Source organism: Eschscholzia californica, unplaced genomic scaffold (genome assembly GCF_041429995.1).
Source record: "Eschscholzia californica isolate CP2 unplaced genomic scaffold, dmEscCali1.0.p SCAF_1, whole genome shotgun sequence".
Classification (NCBI taxonomy): domain Eukaryota; kingdom Viridiplantae; phylum Streptophyta; class Magnoliopsida; order Ranunculales; family Papaveraceae; genus Eschscholzia; species Eschscholzia californica.
This window is the reverse complement of record NW_028238198.1, coordinates 3,947,092-3,966,166: the sequence shown is the minus strand read 5'-3', so window position 1 is coordinate 3,966,166 and position 19,075 is coordinate 3,947,092. Positions and strand designations below refer to the sequence as shown.

General features: G+C 36.3%; 4 protein-coding genes and 1 non-coding gene across 9 annotated transcripts; 3 read left to right on the top strand and 2 right to left on the bottom strand.

Annotated features, from left to right (window-relative positions):
* Nucleotides 1–2,194: 2,194 nt before the first annotated feature.
* LOC147563364 (cell division protein ftsH) lies at nucleotides 2,195–6,241 on the bottom strand. The gene is made up of 4 exons (XM_086637158.1): nucleotides 4,362–6,241; nucleotides 3,825–4,148; nucleotides 3,423–3,723; nucleotides 2,195–2,702 (listed from the first exon to the last, which is right to left on the bottom strand). The coding sequence occupies exons 1-4, from the start codon at nucleotides 5,430–5,432 to the stop codon at nucleotides 2,518–2,520; spliced, it is 1,881 nt and encodes a 626-aa protein (XP_086493284.1). The 5' UTR covers nucleotides 5,433–6,241; the 3' UTR covers nucleotides 2,195–2,517.
* A 923-nt stretch (nucleotides 6,242–7,164) lies between these two features.
* Nucleotides 7,165–10,814, top strand: LOC147563363 (uncharacterized). Of its 4 annotated transcripts, none has more exons than XM_086637047.1 (10): nucleotides 7,165–7,478; nucleotides 8,025–8,227; nucleotides 8,318–8,513; nucleotides 8,693–8,863; nucleotides 8,965–9,081; nucleotides 9,311–9,508; nucleotides 9,619–9,678; nucleotides 9,767–9,865; nucleotides 10,052–10,164; nucleotides 10,279–10,814. In XM_086637047.1, exons 2-10 carry the CDS (start codon nucleotides 8,085–8,087, stop codon nucleotides 10,382–10,384), a joined length of 1,203 nt encoding a protein of 400 aa, XP_086493173.1. In that variant the 5' UTR covers nucleotides 7,165–7,478; nucleotides 8,025–8,084; the 3' UTR covers nucleotides 10,385–10,814. The 4 variants fall into 4 exon arrangements, with proteins under 4 accessions (XP_086493173.1, XP_086493166.1, XP_086493185.1 ...); XM_086637040.1 differs by having other exon boundaries at nucleotides 7,191–7,478; nucleotides 8,006–8,227; XM_086637059.1 differs by having other exon boundaries at nucleotides 7,247–7,611.
* A 147-nt stretch (nucleotides 10,815–10,961) lies between these two features.
* LOC147563361 (uncharacterized) lies at nucleotides 10,962–15,574 on the bottom strand. Of its 2 annotated transcripts, XM_086637069.1 has the most exons (7): nucleotides 15,153–15,574; nucleotides 13,860–13,943; nucleotides 12,635–12,703; nucleotides 12,392–12,541; nucleotides 12,155–12,252; nucleotides 11,771–11,981; nucleotides 10,962–11,244 (listed from the first exon to the last, which is right to left on the bottom strand). In XM_086637069.1, the coding sequence occupies exons 1-7, from the start codon at nucleotides 15,280–15,282 to the stop codon at nucleotides 11,159–11,161; spliced, it is 828 nt and encodes a 275-aa protein (XP_086493195.1). In that variant the 5' UTR covers nucleotides 15,283–15,574; the 3' UTR covers nucleotides 10,962–11,158. The 2 variants fall into 2 exon arrangements, with proteins under 2 accessions (XP_086493195.1, XP_086493204.1); XM_086637078.1 differs by lacking the exon at nucleotides 13,860–13,943 and having other exon boundaries at nucleotides 15,153–15,378.
* TRNAH-GUG (transfer RNA histidin (anticodon GUG)) lies at nucleotides 15,429–15,500 on the top strand. Its single transcript has one exon. It is a non-coding gene; the product is annotated as a tRNA-His (tRNA).
* A 63-nt stretch (nucleotides 15,575–15,637) lies between the features above and the next one.
* Nucleotides 15,638–18,463, top strand: LOC147563360 (H/ACA ribonucleoprotein complex subunit 2-like protein). The gene is made up of 4 exons (XM_086637088.1): nucleotides 15,638–15,865; nucleotides 15,989–16,058; nucleotides 17,430–17,535; nucleotides 18,092–18,463. The coding sequence occupies exons 1-4, from the start codon at nucleotides 15,736–15,738 to the stop codon at nucleotides 18,251–18,253; spliced, it is 468 nt and encodes a 155-aa protein (XP_086493214.1). The 5' UTR covers nucleotides 15,638–15,735; the 3' UTR covers nucleotides 18,254–18,463.
* The last annotated feature ends 612 nt before the right edge of the window (nucleotides 18,464–19,075 follow it).

The following is a 19,075-nucleotide window of genomic DNA, read 5'->3' as shown; positions in this document are numbered from 1 at the left end:
TCTCAACCCCGCTCCCATTTTCTTGTTTTTTTTTTCTCAATGGATGAAATTTGATGAAATCTATTATATAAAACAGAAGGGAAAACGATGACTGGGACAAACATCCTTATTTAATTATGTATATTGTTTAAGAGTCCCTCCAAAATTTAAAATATAGTCCTTCGTAGAAATAAAGTTACCTATTTAAAAAACAATAATCCTTTCCTTCTTATAAATAAAATAACTAATTTAAGAAATCTATTATATAAAACAGAAGGGAAAACGATGACTGGGACAAACATCCTTATTTAATTATGTATATTGTTTAAGAGTCCCTCCAAAATTTAAAATATAGTCCTTCGTAGAAATAAAGTTACCTATTTAAAAAACAATAATCCTTTCCTTCTTAGAAATAAAATAGTCCTTCGTAGAAATAAAGTTACCTATTTAAAAAACAATAATCCTTTCCTTCTTAGAAATAAAATAACTAATTTAAGAAATCTATTATATAAAACAGAAAGGAAAACGATAACTGGGACAAACATCCTTATTTAATTATGTATATTGTTTAAGAGTCCCTCCAAAATTTAAAATATAGTCCTTTGTAGAAATAAAGTTACCTATTTAAAAAACAATAATCCTTTCCTTCTTAGAAATAAAATAACTAATTTAAGAAATAAAGAAACAAAATAAATTTCAAGGGTTAAAAATAGAAATTAAAATCTCTCTCTCAATAAAATATTAACTAATTTAAGATAAATGAAACAAAAAAGTAATACAAAAAAATAATAACTCATAAAAATCTCTCTCTCAATAAAATATAACAATAAATTTCGTAACATTTGATTGATACAAGTGTTCGTGCCCTAGGGCACGGGATATACCCTAGTAATATAAGAAATAACATTGGACCTCAGTTTAAAGTTGCAGATGTTGGATTTAGAGTTCAACCAAAAAATTTGTAGTTGTTGAAGTTCAGTATTGCAGTTGGAGATCAATTTATGGAACACGACCTCGGTTTGAATCATAACGACTTACTTCCATTCTGACTCTATCTCCTGGTAGCATCTGTATAAAACTGTGTGAGTTTTACTTTTACTACCAAGAACTCCTTCGGAAAAAAAATTTGTCATCTATTTTCTTGTTCGGTTTATGGTCTCCAAACCATTCAAAATGTTGATGAACAATATTTTTCAGGTTTACAAAATTAATTTTTTTTTATCATATAACAAGTATAAACTTAGATTTTGATCTAGTCTATTTGCACGCATGCCCTTTGATGCAACATAACCTTTTTTTTATGTTGAACTGCAACATAACCTTTTACTTTCAAATTTAAATATCATAAATAGTGTTCCAAAACAAAATTTGTCTTTCTAAATATCTCATTTCAATATCATTTCCCAATATTTCATCAAAAAAAAATATCATTTCCCAAAGCAACCGGGATGGTAGTGTTTGTTTGTTTTTTAAGTCACATTTGAATCTCGGCCCCAAGTCTGAATTTACTCATCAAAATTCGTGATTTAAATTGATTTTTGGATCTATTTGATTCAAACGATTCAAAATTAGATGAATTTAGACAATTAGAAAAAGAAGCACCACTTTACGAGACCATAATTCAAATATAAAGTCAACAACTGGTACCCCAGTTGGTCAGTGCGTCTACTTCGTAACGCGGAGATCCCAAATTCAATCCCATGGAAGTGCAATCCAGGATTACTGAACTTAGGTATGAATAAGTAGTTTACGTGAGCTTTAGGCCATTTAATTTGGTCATTTAGTTTCGCCGGGTTTTAAGCGAATAGTAATTCCGGTTATCGTGTTTATCACATCGATGTATCAATGCCTTAGTAATGATCATCGTAGCCAATTAGCCAATACACAAAAAAAAAAATCTAATATAAGGACCCGTTAGTTCCAAAATACTTCAAAAGAGGCCAAAAGTTGGAGTATGTAGAGATATGGGGGTCCCTTGATAAATTCTAAAGCGTGATGATCTAAATATTCCAAGCACAAACTATAGGATATTCCAAGCACAAATTATAGGATATTTATCTTGGTAGGATATTTCATTTCTTGTTTGCCACAATTATCATTTCCTAAAGATCTTTTTAAACGAAACAATTATATTTTTCATGACAGCAACGACATCATCCTCATTCTTCATTATCTAAGTAACTAAAAGGAAACAAGATAAAGATATATAGAAGGGTAGATCAAATGATCAATTAAACTATAAGGGATACATACAATAAGAACAAGTACCAGATGCTATACTAAACCCATCTCATTTGATCACAGATTTTTCATCTTCATACTTCTGAAAGATACAATCATACAAAATTCTGTTTTTGTCTATAAATTTTGATTCTCAAGTACCCACTAAACTTCTCTTGAAAATGGGGAAGCTCAACCAAGAAAAGGAAAGAGAGCTTCCAAAAATTCCTTTTTTGACACATATTTCAAATTATAGTATTTAGCTTGTTTTGACTTAAAAGAAGTTGATAAGACGAGACTAGAGAAACAAGCATACCCTTAACTTAGTGTTTGGTAGCCCAAAGGGCCGGTGGTGTCGTCCCTTCTCTTTAGAGATGGCATCCATGTTAGTAGCTTCCCAAGCTCCGCTTTTATTGCAGAAGAACTGGGTTGCTTATTGTTGATCCCAAACTTTGCTCTTTCTATGGCCTCCATGATATCTTCACGAGCCACTGTCTCTCCACCTGCGAGAATCAGAGTTTAAGTAACTTGGGTGAATGTTCACGTAGCCGGTCATTGCATGAAACTTGATATCTAACTCAACTCCAACACGGTTATAACTTATAACTCAAATAAATTGCTTTGGTAATAGATAAAATAGCTCTCTTTCCTCGAATGCCACCAAGACATTCTAATGAGCTCGAAAAATAGTTCATAAAAGGGCGAGCTTGTGGTGTTGTCTTGGGCCTCTCTTCATCCCGAGGGTTATACTAAGAGGTAAGGCGCTCCATCACACTTATAAAGTGGCACCACCTCCTCCCACAACTAAACTAGAACTTGGAAAACTATGTTCTCCCGTCCTAATGGGACCCTGGGCTCTGTGATACCATTTGTTGGTGTCATATTGGGCCTTCCCTTGTCCTCAAGTGGTTTTGGGCCTTCATTGCTCCCAAGTGGTCTTGGGCTTTTTCTCACCCCAAAAGCTAGTTCAAGAGGTGAGGTTTTCCCTAACATTTATAAAGTGACCACCAACCAATGTAGGACTAACTCGAACAGAGCTTTGGTTCATGATAACAATGTTGTGTAATAACTTGCCGATGTCTAAAGACCAATATATGACAGCTCTCGTTGAATCATCTATTAAGAAGATTGAATGTGAGAACTGAAAACTTTCATAGAGAATACTTAAAAGAAAGAATTAGATATGGAGATTAGATACTGTATAATTTTTAGTTCTAATTTACCTCTTCTAACAGCAAGTAGAGCTGCTTCATTAACAATGTTGGCAAGATCAGCACCTACGAATCCCGGCGTAAGAGAAGCAACCAGATGGGAGATTAGGTATGGATCTTCCTCTAAAGGAACACCCCTCAAATGCACAGCCAATATATCTCTTCTTCCATCTTCATCAGGTTCTCCTACAATTACTTTCCTCGAGAACCGACCAGGCCGACAAAGAGCTGGATCTAATGCATCTGGCCTATTAGTTGCTGCAATAACAATAACTTTTGTATCGGTTTCAAATCCATCCATTTCAGTCAAAAGCTGCATAGATAAAAAAAAAATACACTTATTTCAGTCAAGATAAATGAAACTATCAAACCTACCAATAGATGGGATCCCTTAGAGTCTGGTAGAGAAATTACCTGGTTTAGTGTCTGATCTCGCTCATCGTTAAGACTTCTACCACGTTTTCCTCCCACGGCATCTAACTCATCTATAAATATGATCGATGGTGCATTTTTCCTTGCTGTACCGAAGAGGTCTCTAACACGTGCTGCTCCTCTTCCGACGAACATTTCTACAAACTCACTGGCTGAGACTGAGAAAAATGGTACCCCTGCTTCACCAGCCACAGCACGAGCTAGTAATGTCTTTCCTGTGCCTGGAGGTCCTGAAAGAAGTACTCCTCTGGGCAATTTCGCTCCTAATCTGTTGTAGTCGATATCTCCCCGTAGGCACAAAGCAATCTGTTAAAAGGAAAGATATCTTAAACCCTCATAAGATCTCTTAGCTTCCGAGTTAAATCATAGATAACGAGATATAAAGTTTGATTAATTGAGTCAAACATAGTAAACGGATCAGTACTTTCATCCATATATTTTCAATTCCTTTTATAGCTCAGTTTTTCGTTAAGAAATGTCTAAATTAAATAACATGAAAATAGACTTATGTAAGCTCACCTCCATTAGTTCCGTTTTAGCTGCATCAACGCCTTCTACATCATCGAAAGTCACGGTCTGATTATCGGGTCGTCGCTTTTTAGCCAGGCTATTGGCATTCAGAAATCTACTATAAAACAACCATAGTATAGGAGCTGTGGGAATCCATAGACACAAAACCGATATAAGAGCATTCCTGACTAGAGCAAGTGGCGACTGAGGGGCTGAGCTATATATGGTTCCCTTCTCTCTAATCAAACTAAGAAGAAACGATTCATCATGGTCGACCTTTCTCGTGGAGTACTGCCAAACACGGGTAGTACTCAATGCTTTTTTCACCTTATCCATACCCATTGTCGGTCGAGTTTCGATGCCATCTCTCTTTAATTCCATATTATCAAATCTTTCAGAAGCATTATCTTCAGTAGGTAATTGATCATCTAACAATTGAGTTGTACTTGCCTTTTGTGCAACTTTGTTGTAAAATACACTACGAGAACCCTCTTGAAATAGAACCTCAGAAACAGAACCCTTTTGAAGATTCAATACTAACTCAGAGTATGGAACTAGCTTCGGAGAAGGCACGGCAGTAACCTTAAGGAACAAGAAAATTAACCCTAATGTCACAGAAATTGACGCAGAAAGTGCCACACTACGGATATTCTTGCGAATAAAGATCCCAATATCCTTCAAAAGTGATCTCAACTGAAATCTTTTCAACTTATTCGATAACAAACGCAATCTAGGCCGCAATCTCAACGAAAATCGCTTCTTGTGATCACTTATTTCACTTTGTCCTGAACTAGTCTCATTAATGCCAGCATTCCTATTGATTTGTGACCTAACCTTCGTGTTATATAACGACCCGTTTTGAGATTTACAACAGTTATAACAATCCAATGAAGATAAAGAAAGAGATGTATAGCTAAAAGTAGATACTGAAGTAGAATACCCTGTATATTTTCCTAAAGATTGTATTTTTCTTGTATGAACTCTAAAATTATTCATATTACACAGAAGCATTGATTGATTAGAACAAGAAGAATGAACACCCATCACTCCCTGACTGGGAAATACAGAAAAATGAGACATTTTAACTGTTACAAATAACAAAAACTGCAATTACTCCATGAAATAAAAGAAACCCTAGAAAACTACTGTATTTATTATTTATCAGGGTTTCATTCTTCCCCTCATTTGATAAAAATCTTGTCTTTGACAACAACCCACTTTGAAATTTAGTGAAAGAACAAAGAATTAAATTATCCTTAGTATAAAATGAAGATATGATTGTAGAAACAGATACCTTCTTTCTCAAATTGGAAATTGGAAATGGGTATTATTCATTCACTCCTAATTCGCCCAAAATCTGAGTTTATTGAGAGAGTAAGATTGAAAGGGTTTGGGGGGTTTGGGCAATTGACATCTTCCCAGGAGCTTATCCTGAAGATATGTTGACTGTTGGGTTAGGTTTGGGTTATGGAGTTGATGATACTCACTTCTAATTTGGTATTTGGAGGAGGGCTAGGGTTAAAGTTAGAGTCAATCTTTTAGCGGTTTACTGGGTCAGCAAGCCATGACCCTTCTGCGGTCTGCCTTCACTTCTGAGTTCTGACACAGGTCAGTTTTACCCTACCAGGGTCCAGGGTTGACTCTACCAGCAATGATTGAAGGAGCTTGAGCCATAGAGTTGGCAGAATATAATTTGAGCTCTAATTAGGATACCTAGATGTTTAGGAGTATGAAACATATTAAGTAGGAGCTCGTTAAGTTATTGTTGGAACAATAATTCAATGAGTTTGGGTGTATTTCAACAAAAAAAAAAAAGAGTTTAGGTGTAACTTCATCAAATGTTTTCTTTTCATTTTTGGAAATTCTTACCTTCATTGGATAACCCAAACAAAAAAAATCATGGTACAAAAAGTTAAATCGAGTACTAAACTCACAACTGGACCATTATAAAGACCCAAAAGAAAGTTAAGCAATTCAACGATTGTAGCACCAAGTTGGCCGAATTATGGGCCTCAGTGTTGGATTCTCGCGGGTAATGTTGGAGCACCCTCAACCGAGAAGATGTCAGTTCAAACCTAGCATCAAGAACGAAAGGTCGAACGCGCCAAGGTAGATCATCGTGACCGTTGATGATTTCTGAGATTAAGACTAAGCAATCACCTTCATATATGAGGGAGGAAAACCTTAACACAATACTACTCAATTTAGGTTTTAAGATGACATAATAGCATTGTGTCGAAACTCATTATTTGAGATTTATCAATTATCCACTCAATACTGAAAACGAAATTATTCATCTAAGAAATATCACCTAAATAATATTTAAGTTTTGATGGTGTTACATTGGAGATTTCATCTAAGAAATATCATCTAAGAAAATTTACATTGAGACTCGACATATAAGACAATATGAGTTTCTTTTTTCGCATTGGAAATACTATAAGACTGCCGACAATCCAGGGTAACACAAATTTACACTGAGAGACACCGACTTAAAATCTTTTTAGATGAAATAATTGTACAAGAAGAAAATTTCTTAATCATTTCTCTTCCACCGAAAACACATAAAAAAAAATCTCACAAAACTTATTAAATTCAAATTGTCCCGAAGTGGATCACCCAAGATTTAGAATTTGACGTTATATAATGAAATCCAAGTGCCACCTTAGCTAAAACAAAATAAAAATCATGATCAAAATAAAAATTATATTATAATAAAAGACATTATAAAATAAATAAATAAATAATAAAATGCTTGTAGAACAACCGTTCCAAAAAGCATTTCTGTTAATTGTTTAGGGTTCGTTTGGTTGTGGGGAAGGGAAGAAGATTTAAGGAGTGAGTGTGGGTGTGGGTGTGGGTGTGGGTGTGGGTGTGGGTGTGGGTGTGGGTGTGGGTGTGGGTGTGGTCCAGCCGAGAGGAAAGAAGGTGGCCCTAGACGTAAAGGGGTAGACCACCCTTGAGTGACGACGTGCCAATCAATTCATTCTTCTTCGTATAGAAGAAATTCCTGTCACTTTTTGTGTTTATTATCATTATATTTCAATCAAATTGCTTTCATTTTCGAAATTCAGAGACTCCCAGCTTCATCATTTACTCTGTTCAATTCAGAAGAACAAAACCCAGGTAGGTTTTTCACTACTTTTTATCAATTTTTATCTTGATTCCTGGGGTTTGTGCTCAGAAGAACAATAGGAATCTGTAAATTTGATTCAAATTTAAATTCCCCATAGTGGTTTTAGTAGAAATTGATTGATGGGTAGGTGGCTAATTTCTTTTCATGGATGAATAATGTCTCAATGTGTATATAATTCATTATTCATTACTTGTTTGTTGTTTATCATTTGGGTTCTTAATTTGTTAATTTGTCTTTGCAGCAATAGTGTAAAACCCTAATTCAATTTGGTTTTTAAATTTCTTACATTCTGTAATTAATGATTGTTGGGAGGAGTTGTTCTGTTGAAAGAATTTGTATTTTCCATGAATGAGTCTTGGATTTTATCCCCCATTTTCTTTTTCACTTTTTGATTTCTTGCTTTTAGTAATTGTAGTATATATTTATGTTATTTGAAGTTTAGTTATTTCATAGTTTACTATTTCTTCTTTATTTGCTAGTCTCATGATTGTTTTTTCTTGTACTATTGAGAAACTAGTGAGGGTTGTCACTGTTAGGTACAAGGATGATCTTTTCTTTCTCTCTCCTAAATAAGAAGGGTTGTGAAAGGTAGTGCGATGGAGGAGAAACAATTATACGATCTCGAACCAGGACCAGTTCCATCGGCAAGATCAGTGGACAGGTTTGGATTTGCAAAGTCAGATCAAAACAATCTCCCGGTCGGCTTAAACGAGATTAGGTTTGCCGAGGGGCACGAGAGGTATGCATTTTGCTTTCTTGAAAGTCTCGTTGTTATCTTCGCCTCAAAAAGCTTTTATTTTTACATGGTATGAATACAAACACTTTACAGAGAGCAAAGAAGGATTCGGAAGTGGAGGAAAATGATCGGAGTTGGTGGAAGTGATTGGAAACATTATGTTAGAAGAAAACCTCATGTCGTGTTAAGGCGTATAAGAAAAGGAATTCCTGATTGTTTACGAGGTCTTGTATGGCAGTTGATCTCTGGAAGTCGGGACCTCTTGCTAATGAGTCCTGGTGTGTATGAGGTACCCGTTGCCTTTGTTCATCACCCCTCACCTAGAACTTACTCCTAATTAGATTCTTTGTTAACGATATACCTTACTTATGAAGAAATGCTATAAATTGATTCTTCATTAATTTTTTTTATCTAACTTCATTTCTAGTTTTCTTACTGTCTTGATCAAGAAATCGTGTTTCATTGCAGCAACTAGTAATATATGAAACATCATCTTCGGAACTAGACATAATTCGAGATATCTCGCGTACTTTCCCTTCACATGTTTTCTTTCAACAAAGACATGGACCAGGTCAAAGGTCTTTATACAATGTTTTGAAAGCATACTCGGTGTATGACAGAGACATCGGTTATGTACAGGTACTATCTAACATCACCCTCTGATTTCTTGGTTTTCTCCTCTTTGTTCATAGTTTCGAGTTCACGAATACCATGAAAGACCTACATTGTTTTAAATGCAGGGAATGGGATTTTTAGCTGGTCTATTGCTTCTTTATATGAGCGAAGAAGATGCATTCTGGTTGTTGGTTGCTTTGTTAAAAGGAGCGGTTCACGCCCCAATGGAAGGATTATATTTGGTAACATAACTTCTTCGAAGAAGATAATGATTTCATTATATTTCATTTTATATCAACTTAGCATATAAATTACTCGTCATCCATTGTTGCTTCGATATTATAGCATAGAAACTTGTCCTACTCTGTTCAATGTCAGAGGTTATATCTTTCATATCTCATCCATTTTTGCCATATGTTTCAGTTTTTTTTTCCATTTTCTGATAATCTTTATGTTATGCTTGTGGAGTAGGCGGGGCTTCCGTTGGTACAACAGTATCTCTTTCAGTTTGAGCAACTAGTGAGAGAGCATTTGCCGAAGCTGGGCGAGCATTTTACCCAGGAAATGATAACCCCGAGCATGTATGCTAGCCAATGGTTCATAACCGTCTTTTCTTACTCATTCCCATTTCATTTGGCTCTTAGGATCTGGGATGTCTTTCTATACGAGGTTAGTTAAAAGTTGAAGATCAAATACGTAATCCTTTACTCTTTCTTACGAGCACCATCCAGAACTTTCTTTTAACGTATTAGGTGTTCATAAGCAGCTTATTTGTGCAGGGTGTAATAATAGTATTTCAAGTAGGTTTGGCGCTGTTGAAATTTTGTCACGATGACCTTGTAAGTACTTTGGTTTCTACATTATTTTCGAAATGGAAAGTATAGTTCCTTGTCATCTGAACTAATGGTTCGGTTGTCGGTTGATCAGGTAAAATTACCTTTCGAGAAACTAATACGCGCTCTCCGTAACTTTCCTGAGAAAGCGATGAACCCAGATATACTCTTGCCAATGGCACACTCAATCAAGGTTCTATCTCTCTCTCTCTCTCTCTCTCTCTCTCTCTCTCTCTCTCTCTCTCTCTCTCTCTCTCTCTCTCTCTCTCTCTCTCTCTCTCTCTCTCTCTCTCTCTCACAGCAGTACCCTTTGTGTATTTGAAGCAATAGCTTATGTTAACAGTGGGAAAAATGAAGTACTTTACGTGTTAATTAACAGGTATCCAAACGTCTGGAAGAGCTAGCGGAAGAGTACATGAACAAACACGAGAAACCTACTCAACGTGTCGAATCTCAAAAATTTCGAATCACTGAAAGACAATTGTGCGCTAGGTGCTTTTTAAGCCGTCTTTAGTATTCATATTTTCTTGTACTGTTAAAAAAGAATAAACACTCTTTGGTTTATGTTTTACGATTTGTGTAAACTTTTTGTTGGTTAACTGACAGGTCTATGACGCTCGAAGATTCAATTCAAACTCCTGAATGTAGTTGGAAGCAACCTAATAGGCTAATCAGCAGAAGCAGCAGAAGGAGTCGATCTGGCAGATACTAAGCAGTCTGATACTTGTACGAAGTCGAAACTAACAGTTTCTTATTCTTTGTGCAGTACTCGGTTAAATCAGAAACGTTTCATCCCCCAGTGTTTTGTGTGTTTGGCATATTATTCAATCGTGCACATTCCCTCCCGTCTTTCTTACAAAGGAAGCAAGCCCCCCGAATTATACCAAAGAACACGAATTTGAAGATGAGGATTGTGTGTCCAATGGATTTGACCTTCGGAAGGAGACTTATCTAACAACATGTGAAAGAAATATACGCAGATGGGTAGATTGTTTTCTTGTAACTTGTCATGAAGAAAATGTGAAAACAGCAAGTTTTTGGAATATCATGTTTTCTGTATCAGTAACAGTACTTGTATTTGGTAACATTTATCATATATGTACATTGAAATCCCATGACAGATATATAGAAATACTTTTCAAGCCGGGGCTTTAGGTCTCTTTCATGTTGTTGGGCTTTAAGTTTCTTTCATTAATGGGTTACCTCAGGCTTAGGCAGTTATCGTGCTTATCACATCTTCATGATGTATCAATGCTTTGTTACGACTAAAATAGATCATACTCGATTCAAAAAAAAAAAAATGCTTTTCAAGCCTCAATCAATTGAATATTATTTTGCAAGCTATCGGAGAAATTACAACAAAAAAAACTTCAACTTAACTCGAATATAGAATCGAGCAAAAATTCTATCTCAATCTACTCTTAGTATGGCATCATTACTCCTTGCAAAACTTGTGTGCCCAAAAGATTAGCACCTTGCTCTAGTCTCAATATGGACGGAACTTCCTTGCAGCTCTCAACTGCTGTATCCGCTTTCTATCCTGCTCGAATTTGCTCTGTAACATCATAACCTCTGCAAAACCGATCAAAGTTAATATACGTATAAACTTCAGTGTATAGGAGAAAAAAAAAATCTAGTGCTGTTAGATTAGCAGAATAAACGGAGGTGAGAAATCAAGACAGAACTCATCTTTGTAAAGTAGTAACTCAGAGATGAAACAAGAGCACTAAAATCACTAAAATAGATTCATTCTCAATCTTAAATCTTCTTCCCGTGATATATTAAAGACTAATGGTGTGAAATAGCAAGGAAATTTATTCCTTGGAAGTGTATCCATTTCTACAAGTTCCACAGAAGTAATTCCTCGGGGTTGGCAAATATACGTGTTTCATGGAATTGTTCAAAGCAACACTTTTTGTCACGGTTTTGAGTTAGTGGGTCCACACCATCTAAATAAACCCGTATAATGAAAACTAGCATATTTCTTTAGAACACCAGTTCCACCAAAATGAAGTCTATCAAACACAACCTTAAGCTAATCGGGTCATGGCTCGTGGAAAACACAAGATACATATTATTTCCCAGAAATGTAACATACCATTCATTCGGGCCTCTCTTCTCTGGAATCTATAGAAATCAGGACCAACTTCCTTGTTTTTCTTTTTCGCCATTTTATCTAATACAGCAGCTTGAGCAACAGAACCCACTGCAATACCGCTTTCAGAATCTGTAGTCTTTTTCCTGCCTTTATGGTGCTCCACAAGAGTCCATCCACCTTCTGTCTGTTGCTTTTCTCTCTCTTTTTTTGCCTGGATAACTCAGAATAGTGAGATTAATGTGAAAAAAATAAGTTAATTCAGATTCCAACTAGCCATTCAATTTTGCATTAATAACGAATCTTATGGCACTATATAATCAAGACCAACTCCACTGGATTAAAAGAATGAGTATAAAACCCCCATGAATAGGAGAGGAAGAGCACCTTTTCTTCACGCTCTTCATGGTCGATTATAAACTCGTCTATATTTTGTTGCAGTATTTCCAAACCTGGCCTTCTTTGATGGTATTCAGTGAGCCACTCTGTGACCAAAAAAGTTGTTCATTAGGCAAGCCATAAAAGGTATAAACAGTGCCTCACCAAAAAAAAAAGACAAACAATTAAAATAATCAAAACTTCGAACGACCTATCACTTGCAAGAAATATAAAATTACGTCATACTTTTCATTCCTTTGGAGCAGTCTTCATCCACAGAAGAGATCTGATAAACATCATCTGTGACAGCTTCACTACTTTTCTCTATCAGCTTGTCACTTTTCTTTGACGAAATCAGATCTTTCTTTCTCTTCTTTATAGCTTTGTCGGATTTATCTATCACCAGAAGTAAAAAAAATGCAAATGAACTTCAAAATCTCTACATTTTTCTGCAATATTAAACTTGTATGCTTGTTCTTACTCCAATACCTGTTATCTGTGGTTCCGCGGAGTTTTCGATCATTGCCTGAGTTTCGGATTGACAACTCACTCCATCATCTGAGGTAAAATCAACAAGAAACCTTATTAACTGCAGGAATATAATGTTGGGCTGATGATGAAAGGAAAAGTTGAGTTACTATTGAAAAGAATAGGGTTAATTCCGTTTTGGCCCCCGATTTGTGACCAACTCGCCGTTTTGGCCCCCATAAGTGTCCGGCAGTTCGTTTTGGCCCCAATTTCCTGTTTGGCCCCAACATATTTTTGTAAGCTTCTCCATTATACCCTTATGGCAATTTTGTAAATTAAATGTATTTTCTTTCTCTTTGTCCACCTCACTAAGCAATTGCCACGTCATATTCGTCCACATAAGGTCGCCGGAAAATGTCGCCGGCGACATCATTTCCGGCGACCACCATTTTTTTTTTTTTTTTTTTTTTAACTTCTTCTTCTCCAACTATCTCCTTCTTCTTCTCCAACCATCTCCTTCCTTCTTCTTCTCTCTCTCTCTCCTTCTTCTTCTCTCTCTCCTTCTTCTTCTCTCTCTCTCCCCCTCTTCTCTCTCTGTTAGGTTTCCGGCGAAGGGAAACCCTTCGCCGGAAACCTAACAGAGAGAGAAGAGGGGGAGAGAGAGAGAAGAGGGGAAGAGAGAGAGAAGAAGAAGAAGGAGAGAGAGAAGAAGAAGGAGAGAGAGAAGAAGAAGGAGAGAGAGAGAGAAGAAGAAGGAAGGAGATGGTTGGAGAAGAAGGAGATGGTTGGAGAAGAAGAAGTTAAAAAAAAAAAAAATGGTGGTCGCCGGAAATGATGTCGCCGGCGACATTTTCCGGCGACCTTATGTGGACGAATATGACGTGGCAATTGCTTAGTGAGGTGGACAAAGAGAAAGAAAATACATTTAATTTACAGAATTGCCATAAGGGTATAATGGAGAAGCTTACAAAAATATGTTGGGGCCAAACAGGAAATTGGGGCCAAAACGAACTGCCGGACACTTATGGGGGCCAAAACGGCGAGTTGGTCACAAATCGGGGGCCAAAACGGAATTAACCCAAAAGAATATGTAATTGATACAAAATATTTCAAAACTAAAAGAAGAAAACAGCAAAGAAAACTAACTATTTCACAGGACGATGCATTTTTTATTATCTATATACGTTGCTATGAGTATATAACAATATCTACTGGCTAATCAACTCTTTGAACGCCATAGTGTTACCTTCACTTTTGTTATCTGTCTTCCCTCTCTTCTTTCCACCCAATTTGTTCCGTTTCTTCTCTTTCTTTCCTATAGATTCATCGACTGGAAACAGCAAAGGGCACCGAATAAGAACAAAATTTCAGTTATGTGAATGGAGTGGAACCTCTCAACCTCACTGACCTATTGGCTACGTAAAGCCAAAATTGGTGGACCATAATTAACAAAAACAAATATAAGCCTGTTATACATATGAAAGGTGATAGAAGAAGCTATAAAAGTAGACATACAGCAGACCTAAATAGGAATCAACCGCTCGTCGAGAGTGAAAATGTTCATCAAGAGAGAGAGATAGTTGACTAAAAAATAAATACCATTGATTTCATGTAGGAGTAGGCTCTGACTGCCTCTTGTAGCATTACTCTATACATAATATTTATTGATCCTATAGCCATAAGATAAATTTCTAACTAGCTGGACTGAACTCTGGACGATCTGACAACTTTATACGATTCAGTATTTTCACAACGCTTAGGTGGTAAATATTTTTATTCAAGTTCGGATCTGAAGTCAGACTTGAGTAAGATTTTAGAACATTTGTTTTTTATTTGATTGTCTGAATGACTGAGTTAGGATGATATTGAGTGCATTTGACTCTAGTAGGGTGATTTTGCAGCCTGTTGTCTTAAACAACCTGAAATGATAATGCAAATCCAAACAAGCTAGACTCAAACATGCCATCGGAAAAACACACCACCCTTTGTGAGATACTTATATAGATAGTTTATGGGGAACCTAGGCCGATGCTTTTGGGGTACTTCAGCATTAAGCAACTCCGGGGCACTTAAGCGACACTTTAGAGTTTAGAAGGTACTTAAGGCCAAGGAACTAAATTCCAACTTAGAGGTCAAGGTTCGAGGCACACGCTTACCAATTCAAAAAAAAAAAAAAATTCCATTTCCATGACAACCGAAATTTCAATCAAAACCGGAATTTAACTAAGTTTCTCTTAACAATGCCTTGTCAAGGTCGAAATATCGAAGTGACAGAAACAATTCCAATTCCATGTCTACTGAAATTTCCTCCGAAACTGAAATCTCATTCCTTGATTAAGGTGACGCTTTTTGGGCACTTACGGCAACACTTTTGCCCCTAAACTCTGATCAAGCCTGACAAATTAAGGGGTTTTAATGTTCATAAACATGACATTTTCTCATCTCCTTCTATGTCTTTCATAAAGTTCCCATTCAAATTTATAAAATGAACATCAAGCACTTAAACAGTTAAACATATCTAAAAACCCTAAACCCTTACCTTCTCTATCGCGTTTGACTATCTTCTTTGCCGAATTTTTATTAGAATTTTCTTCTGGTGCCAGCGCCATCATCTTCTTTTTCTTCTCTTCTTCCTTCACTGGTTTCTTTCTTCTGCCATCACTTCCCATCTCTCTTCCTCTCTCTCTCTAAAAACTATCTTTCTACCGGGAGCTGGGAGGAAGAGATAGAGAGTTTTCAAATTCTGCAAAATTCATAACTAGGGTTCATCGATTTTCTCTTTTATTATAGTTATAGATGAAAATTAGGGCATCAAGTGGCTGTAGTTTAGTGGTAAGAATTCCACGTTGTGGCCGTGGAGACCTGGGCTCGAATCCCAGCAGCCACATTTTGATTTTCTTTTTTTTTGAGTCCGTCAGATGATTTTCGAATTACACCAAAAGAAAAAATGGACGGTCCAGATCAACTAGATGTTCTTACTTTCTCTATATAAAACCACATCCTTCTCCGCCAACCTTCTTCTCTACCTCCTAAACCCTCAAAAAACCATTTTTTTGCCTGAAATTTCTTAAACCCTTTTCAGGTTTCATCCCCAAATACCCACAGACAAGAGATAAAGAGAGATGGGAAGTGATAGTGAAGCAGATAGATCCGCCATGAAAGAGAAGAAAAAGATAGCTGCTTTGGCACCAATAGCTAAACCCCTTGCTGGTAAAAAACTTTGTAAGAAAACTCTCAAGCTCGTTAAAAAAGGTATCAACTTTTTCTTCTTTTCTACCCAAATGTTCTTTCCTTTTCCATCTTTTTTTTAGTAAATTTCATAGGTATTGTGTTTGTTTAATGTGTTTTTTGTATTTGGGTTTTTGATATTTTTAGCTACTGAATCAAAATGCATAAAGAGAGGAGTGAAAGAAGTTGTTAAGAGCATAAGACGTGGTAACAAAGGGTAACTTCTCTTATCATTATTTAGGTTGTTTTATTTCATTGTTTTGATGATTACTTGTGATTTATACAACCCAAGTCTATATTTCATTGTTTTGATGGTTGTTTTAGTATTGAAATTAGTTAGTCTGTTTCGGTAGCGAAAATGTTGTCTTATGTTATGACAAATGACAAACAACCAAGAAAAGCAAGAAAGAGAGTGAACAATCACTCGTACACAAGAGATTTGCATGGTTCGGTTGATGAGAGACTTACTCTACAGTGACCAATGGCGCGATGATTTTCACTATAAATGAAGAACAAGTTACAAAGATATCTCTAGGGTTTCAGTTTATATAGCTCACTATAAACCCTAATCCCGCAGCTTCTCTTTCAAACTCCGGATATCCCTTACGTTGATAACCACCCTAATAAGACTAGGGCAAACATAAGTGAAACGAGCGTGCAAAAGATTTGGTTCCGGGGCCAAAGAGGTTTCTCAGGTTGCAAACCGGGTTCGATGTTGACTCATATTCAAGACACTTTCAAAGTCTTAGATGGTTTATACTTCTCAAAGCCCTATCTTCTTTGATGTTGACTTTTGGTTTATGCTATCCAAGTCTAAATTCTATGGTTTAATATTGAATTGGTTATTTTGTCGTGGTAACAAAAATGTTTTCATAGATGGTATATATTGCAATTCTGCCCACATCTTTCATTGATGTTAACTTGTGAATTGGTTACTTTATTTCTGTGCCGAAAATGTCGTTCTTAGATAGTTTCTTTCTAATTGTTGTTCTTAGACTGGTCACAATGTTTAAAAAAACGGTTTTGTGCGTGCCTCAAAGCTGTCAGTTCTGAAAAAGCGAACGACGCCTTGAGCCGTCTGCTAGATGCGCAAAAGGCGCACACTAATTTTTTTAGAGAAAAAAAATGATACCACATTTATGTAAAAAAGATAAGATAATATAGGCATTTTCACTTTATTACAATAATATAAAGACTTGGGTGTTTAAAAAACAAGAAGTATTAATAACTTTTGTTACTTCTTATGTTGCATAAACTTAAATAATGCATCTACGGAATCGTAAAACATTGTTGGTGTGTGGTCTTGTAAACTGAGGTCGTGTTGCTTTGGTTGCTACTGAAGCCAAGTTCGAAAGATTGTAGGAAGTAGAACTTGATAACCCATTTAGCCACATAATTGAATTTGTTCAGTTACAAATTTGGGAACCATTTAATGGTTTATGTGCTTTTAGTGTTAAAGCTATAGTTTCAGTTCTTCCATTTATGGGTGACCTGCTGAATGTCTAGAATTTGCCAGTTTATGGATTTGGGTTTCTGAAACCCATAGAAAAGTTCAACGTTCTAAACTTTTCTTTTCGGTTGATTGCAGATTGTGCGTTATAGCTGGTAATATTTCGCCAATTGATGTTATCACTCATCTTCCAGTGTTATGTGAGGAGGCTGAAATCCCATACATATATGTACCCTCAAAGGAAGTAAGTTGACATTATGAGCAGAAGTTCTTCTTTTTCCCTTTCTTAAAAGCAGAAGTAACTTCCATGTTTTCAATTGTGTTATTTTACAAGAGTTATCTACCCCCTACGCAACCTTTTTCCTGGATTTTGCTTTTCAAATACTTGATATTTGGTTAGTAAAGGTTTTTAGGGTTTATAGGTGATGTAACATCGTCTCTGTAGCTGTCATATTGTCCTTGATGTATGCAACCCCTAAACCTGGTACAGGGTTTTTCCTTGGCACAAGCCTGCCTGAGGGCCTAGACCACCCCTAGGCTTCTCTACCTGACTAATCTAGGTGTAAAATCCACCCAAAAGGCTTAGTCGATATGTAAAACAATGTGGCATGCTATAACCCATGTGTGGAAAGTTCTCCTAAGCAACGTGGGTGCCTCGCACATGAAACTTTCGTTTCACATCATAATGACAATTAAGACCAGAGTTCTTATTGACCCTCATTACAAACTCTGCACGAAAACTAGAATATTTGTGTTGCTTTGCTGACTTGTACGGCTGACTGCTGTGCTCTTTTCCTCAGGAGCTTGCCACTGCAGGAGCTACCAAGAGGCCAACATGCTGTGTATTAGTTCTAACCAAGCCGACAAAAGGAGAGCTCAGCCAAGAGAAACAAGAAGAATTGAAATCAGATTATACCCAAATTGCAGCAGAAGTTACTGAACTTTCTGCTACAATCTTCTAATTTCCAGTTGTCTCCTAACTTGTTTCTAAAATGTTTTACTGAATTTGTAGTTCAATATTGTTATGCAAAAAACATACTATTCTTAGCTATATTTGTTCACTTTTCGATGTTTTCGAAGTCGGGCAAAATCAGAACTTGTTTACTCTGTTCATGCCGATCATTTACTTGAATATTTCGATCATGTTTGAATGTCAAAGCTGAAGTTCATAAGGGTTCTTTTCAGAATTTAAACTTCTAGACACTTCATAACACCAAAACTGTAGAACAAATTAAATGAAAAATTAGCTTTATTAAATCAACAATAGTGTTTGAGTTTAAACAAAAGTGGAGTACCATCTTAATTTGCTAATATGAGTGTAATTTTTTTGTCTCGAGTTTGATTAGACAGAGTAGGCTGATTGATTCCCTTTGTAGAATAATTAGGTTTCTGCCGACGCGGTAGATCCTTCTTGGCTAACCGTCAGTAGTTATTTAGAGAAATTTTAACTGTATTTAAAAAAGATTTAATTAATGACAATATTGCCCCTCCCTTTTGAGTCTATTTACAAGAGAGAGATTTGTACTAGCCGTCGGATGTGATCTCTATCAAGCTCCCAATAAAAATAGACTGTCAAACTTATCCCTCCTCTAACCGACGGTTTCCGCCGAGGCGACAGATCCCTCTTGACTAACGCTCAGGTTATTTTAGAGATATTTTAACCGTATTTAAAAAAGATTTAATTAATGACACTATTACCCTTTCCTTTCGAGTCTATTTACATAAAGAGAGATTTGTACCAGCCGTCGGATGTGATCTCTATCAAGCTCCCAACAAATATGAAC

Bases quoted from the DNA above. Each gene is read 5' to 3' on its own strand.
- LOC147563364 (XM_086637158.1), bottom strand. From the start codon at position 5,432: ATGTCTCATTTTTCTGTATTTCCCAGTCAGGGAGTGATGGGTGTTCAT. The intron at 4,149-4,361 runs GTGAGCTTACAT...TCCTTTTAACAG, and splicing joins CTAAAACGGAACTAATGGAG to ATTGCTTTGTGCCTACGGGG. The intron at 2,703-3,422 runs GTAAATTAGAAC...TGATTCTCGCAG, and splicing joins TCTACTTGCTGTTAGAAGAG to GTGGAGAGACAGTGGCTCGT.
- LOC147563363 (XM_086637047.1), top strand. From the start codon at position 8,085: ATGGAGGAGAAACAATTATACGATCTCGAACCAGGACCAGTTCCATCG. The intron at 8,514-8,692 runs GTACCCGTTGCC...GTTTCATTGCAG, and splicing joins TGAGTCCTGGTGTGTATGAG to CAACTAGTAATATATGAAAC. The intron at 9,509-9,618 runs GTTAGTTAAAAG...TTATTTGTGCAG, and splicing joins GGGATGTCTTTCTATACGAG to GGTGTAATAATAGTATTTCA.
- LOC147563361 (XM_086637069.1), bottom strand. From the start codon at position 15,282: ATGGGAAGTGATGGCAGAAGAAAGAAACCAGTGAAGGAAGAAGAGAAG. The intron at 12,704-13,859 runs GTAACACTATGG...ATTTTACCTCAG, and splicing joins GACAGATAACAAAAGTGAAG to ATGATGGAGTGAGTTGTCAA. The intron at 12,253-12,391 runs GTATGACGTAAT...TTTTGGTCACAG, and splicing joins CTGCTCCAAAGGAATGAAAA to AGTGGCTCACTGAATACCAT.
- LOC147563360 (XM_086637088.1), top strand. From the start codon at position 15,736: ATGGGAAGTGATAGTGAAGCAGATAGATCCGCCATGAAAGAGAAGAAA. The intron at 16,059-17,429 runs GTAACTTCTCTT...GGTTGATTGCAG, and splicing joins ATAAGACGTGGTAACAAAGG to ATTGTGCGTTATAGCTGGTA. The intron at 17,536-18,091 runs GTAAGTTGACAT...TCTTTTCCTCAG, and splicing joins TATATGTACCCTCAAAGGAA to GAGCTTGCCACTGCAGGAGC.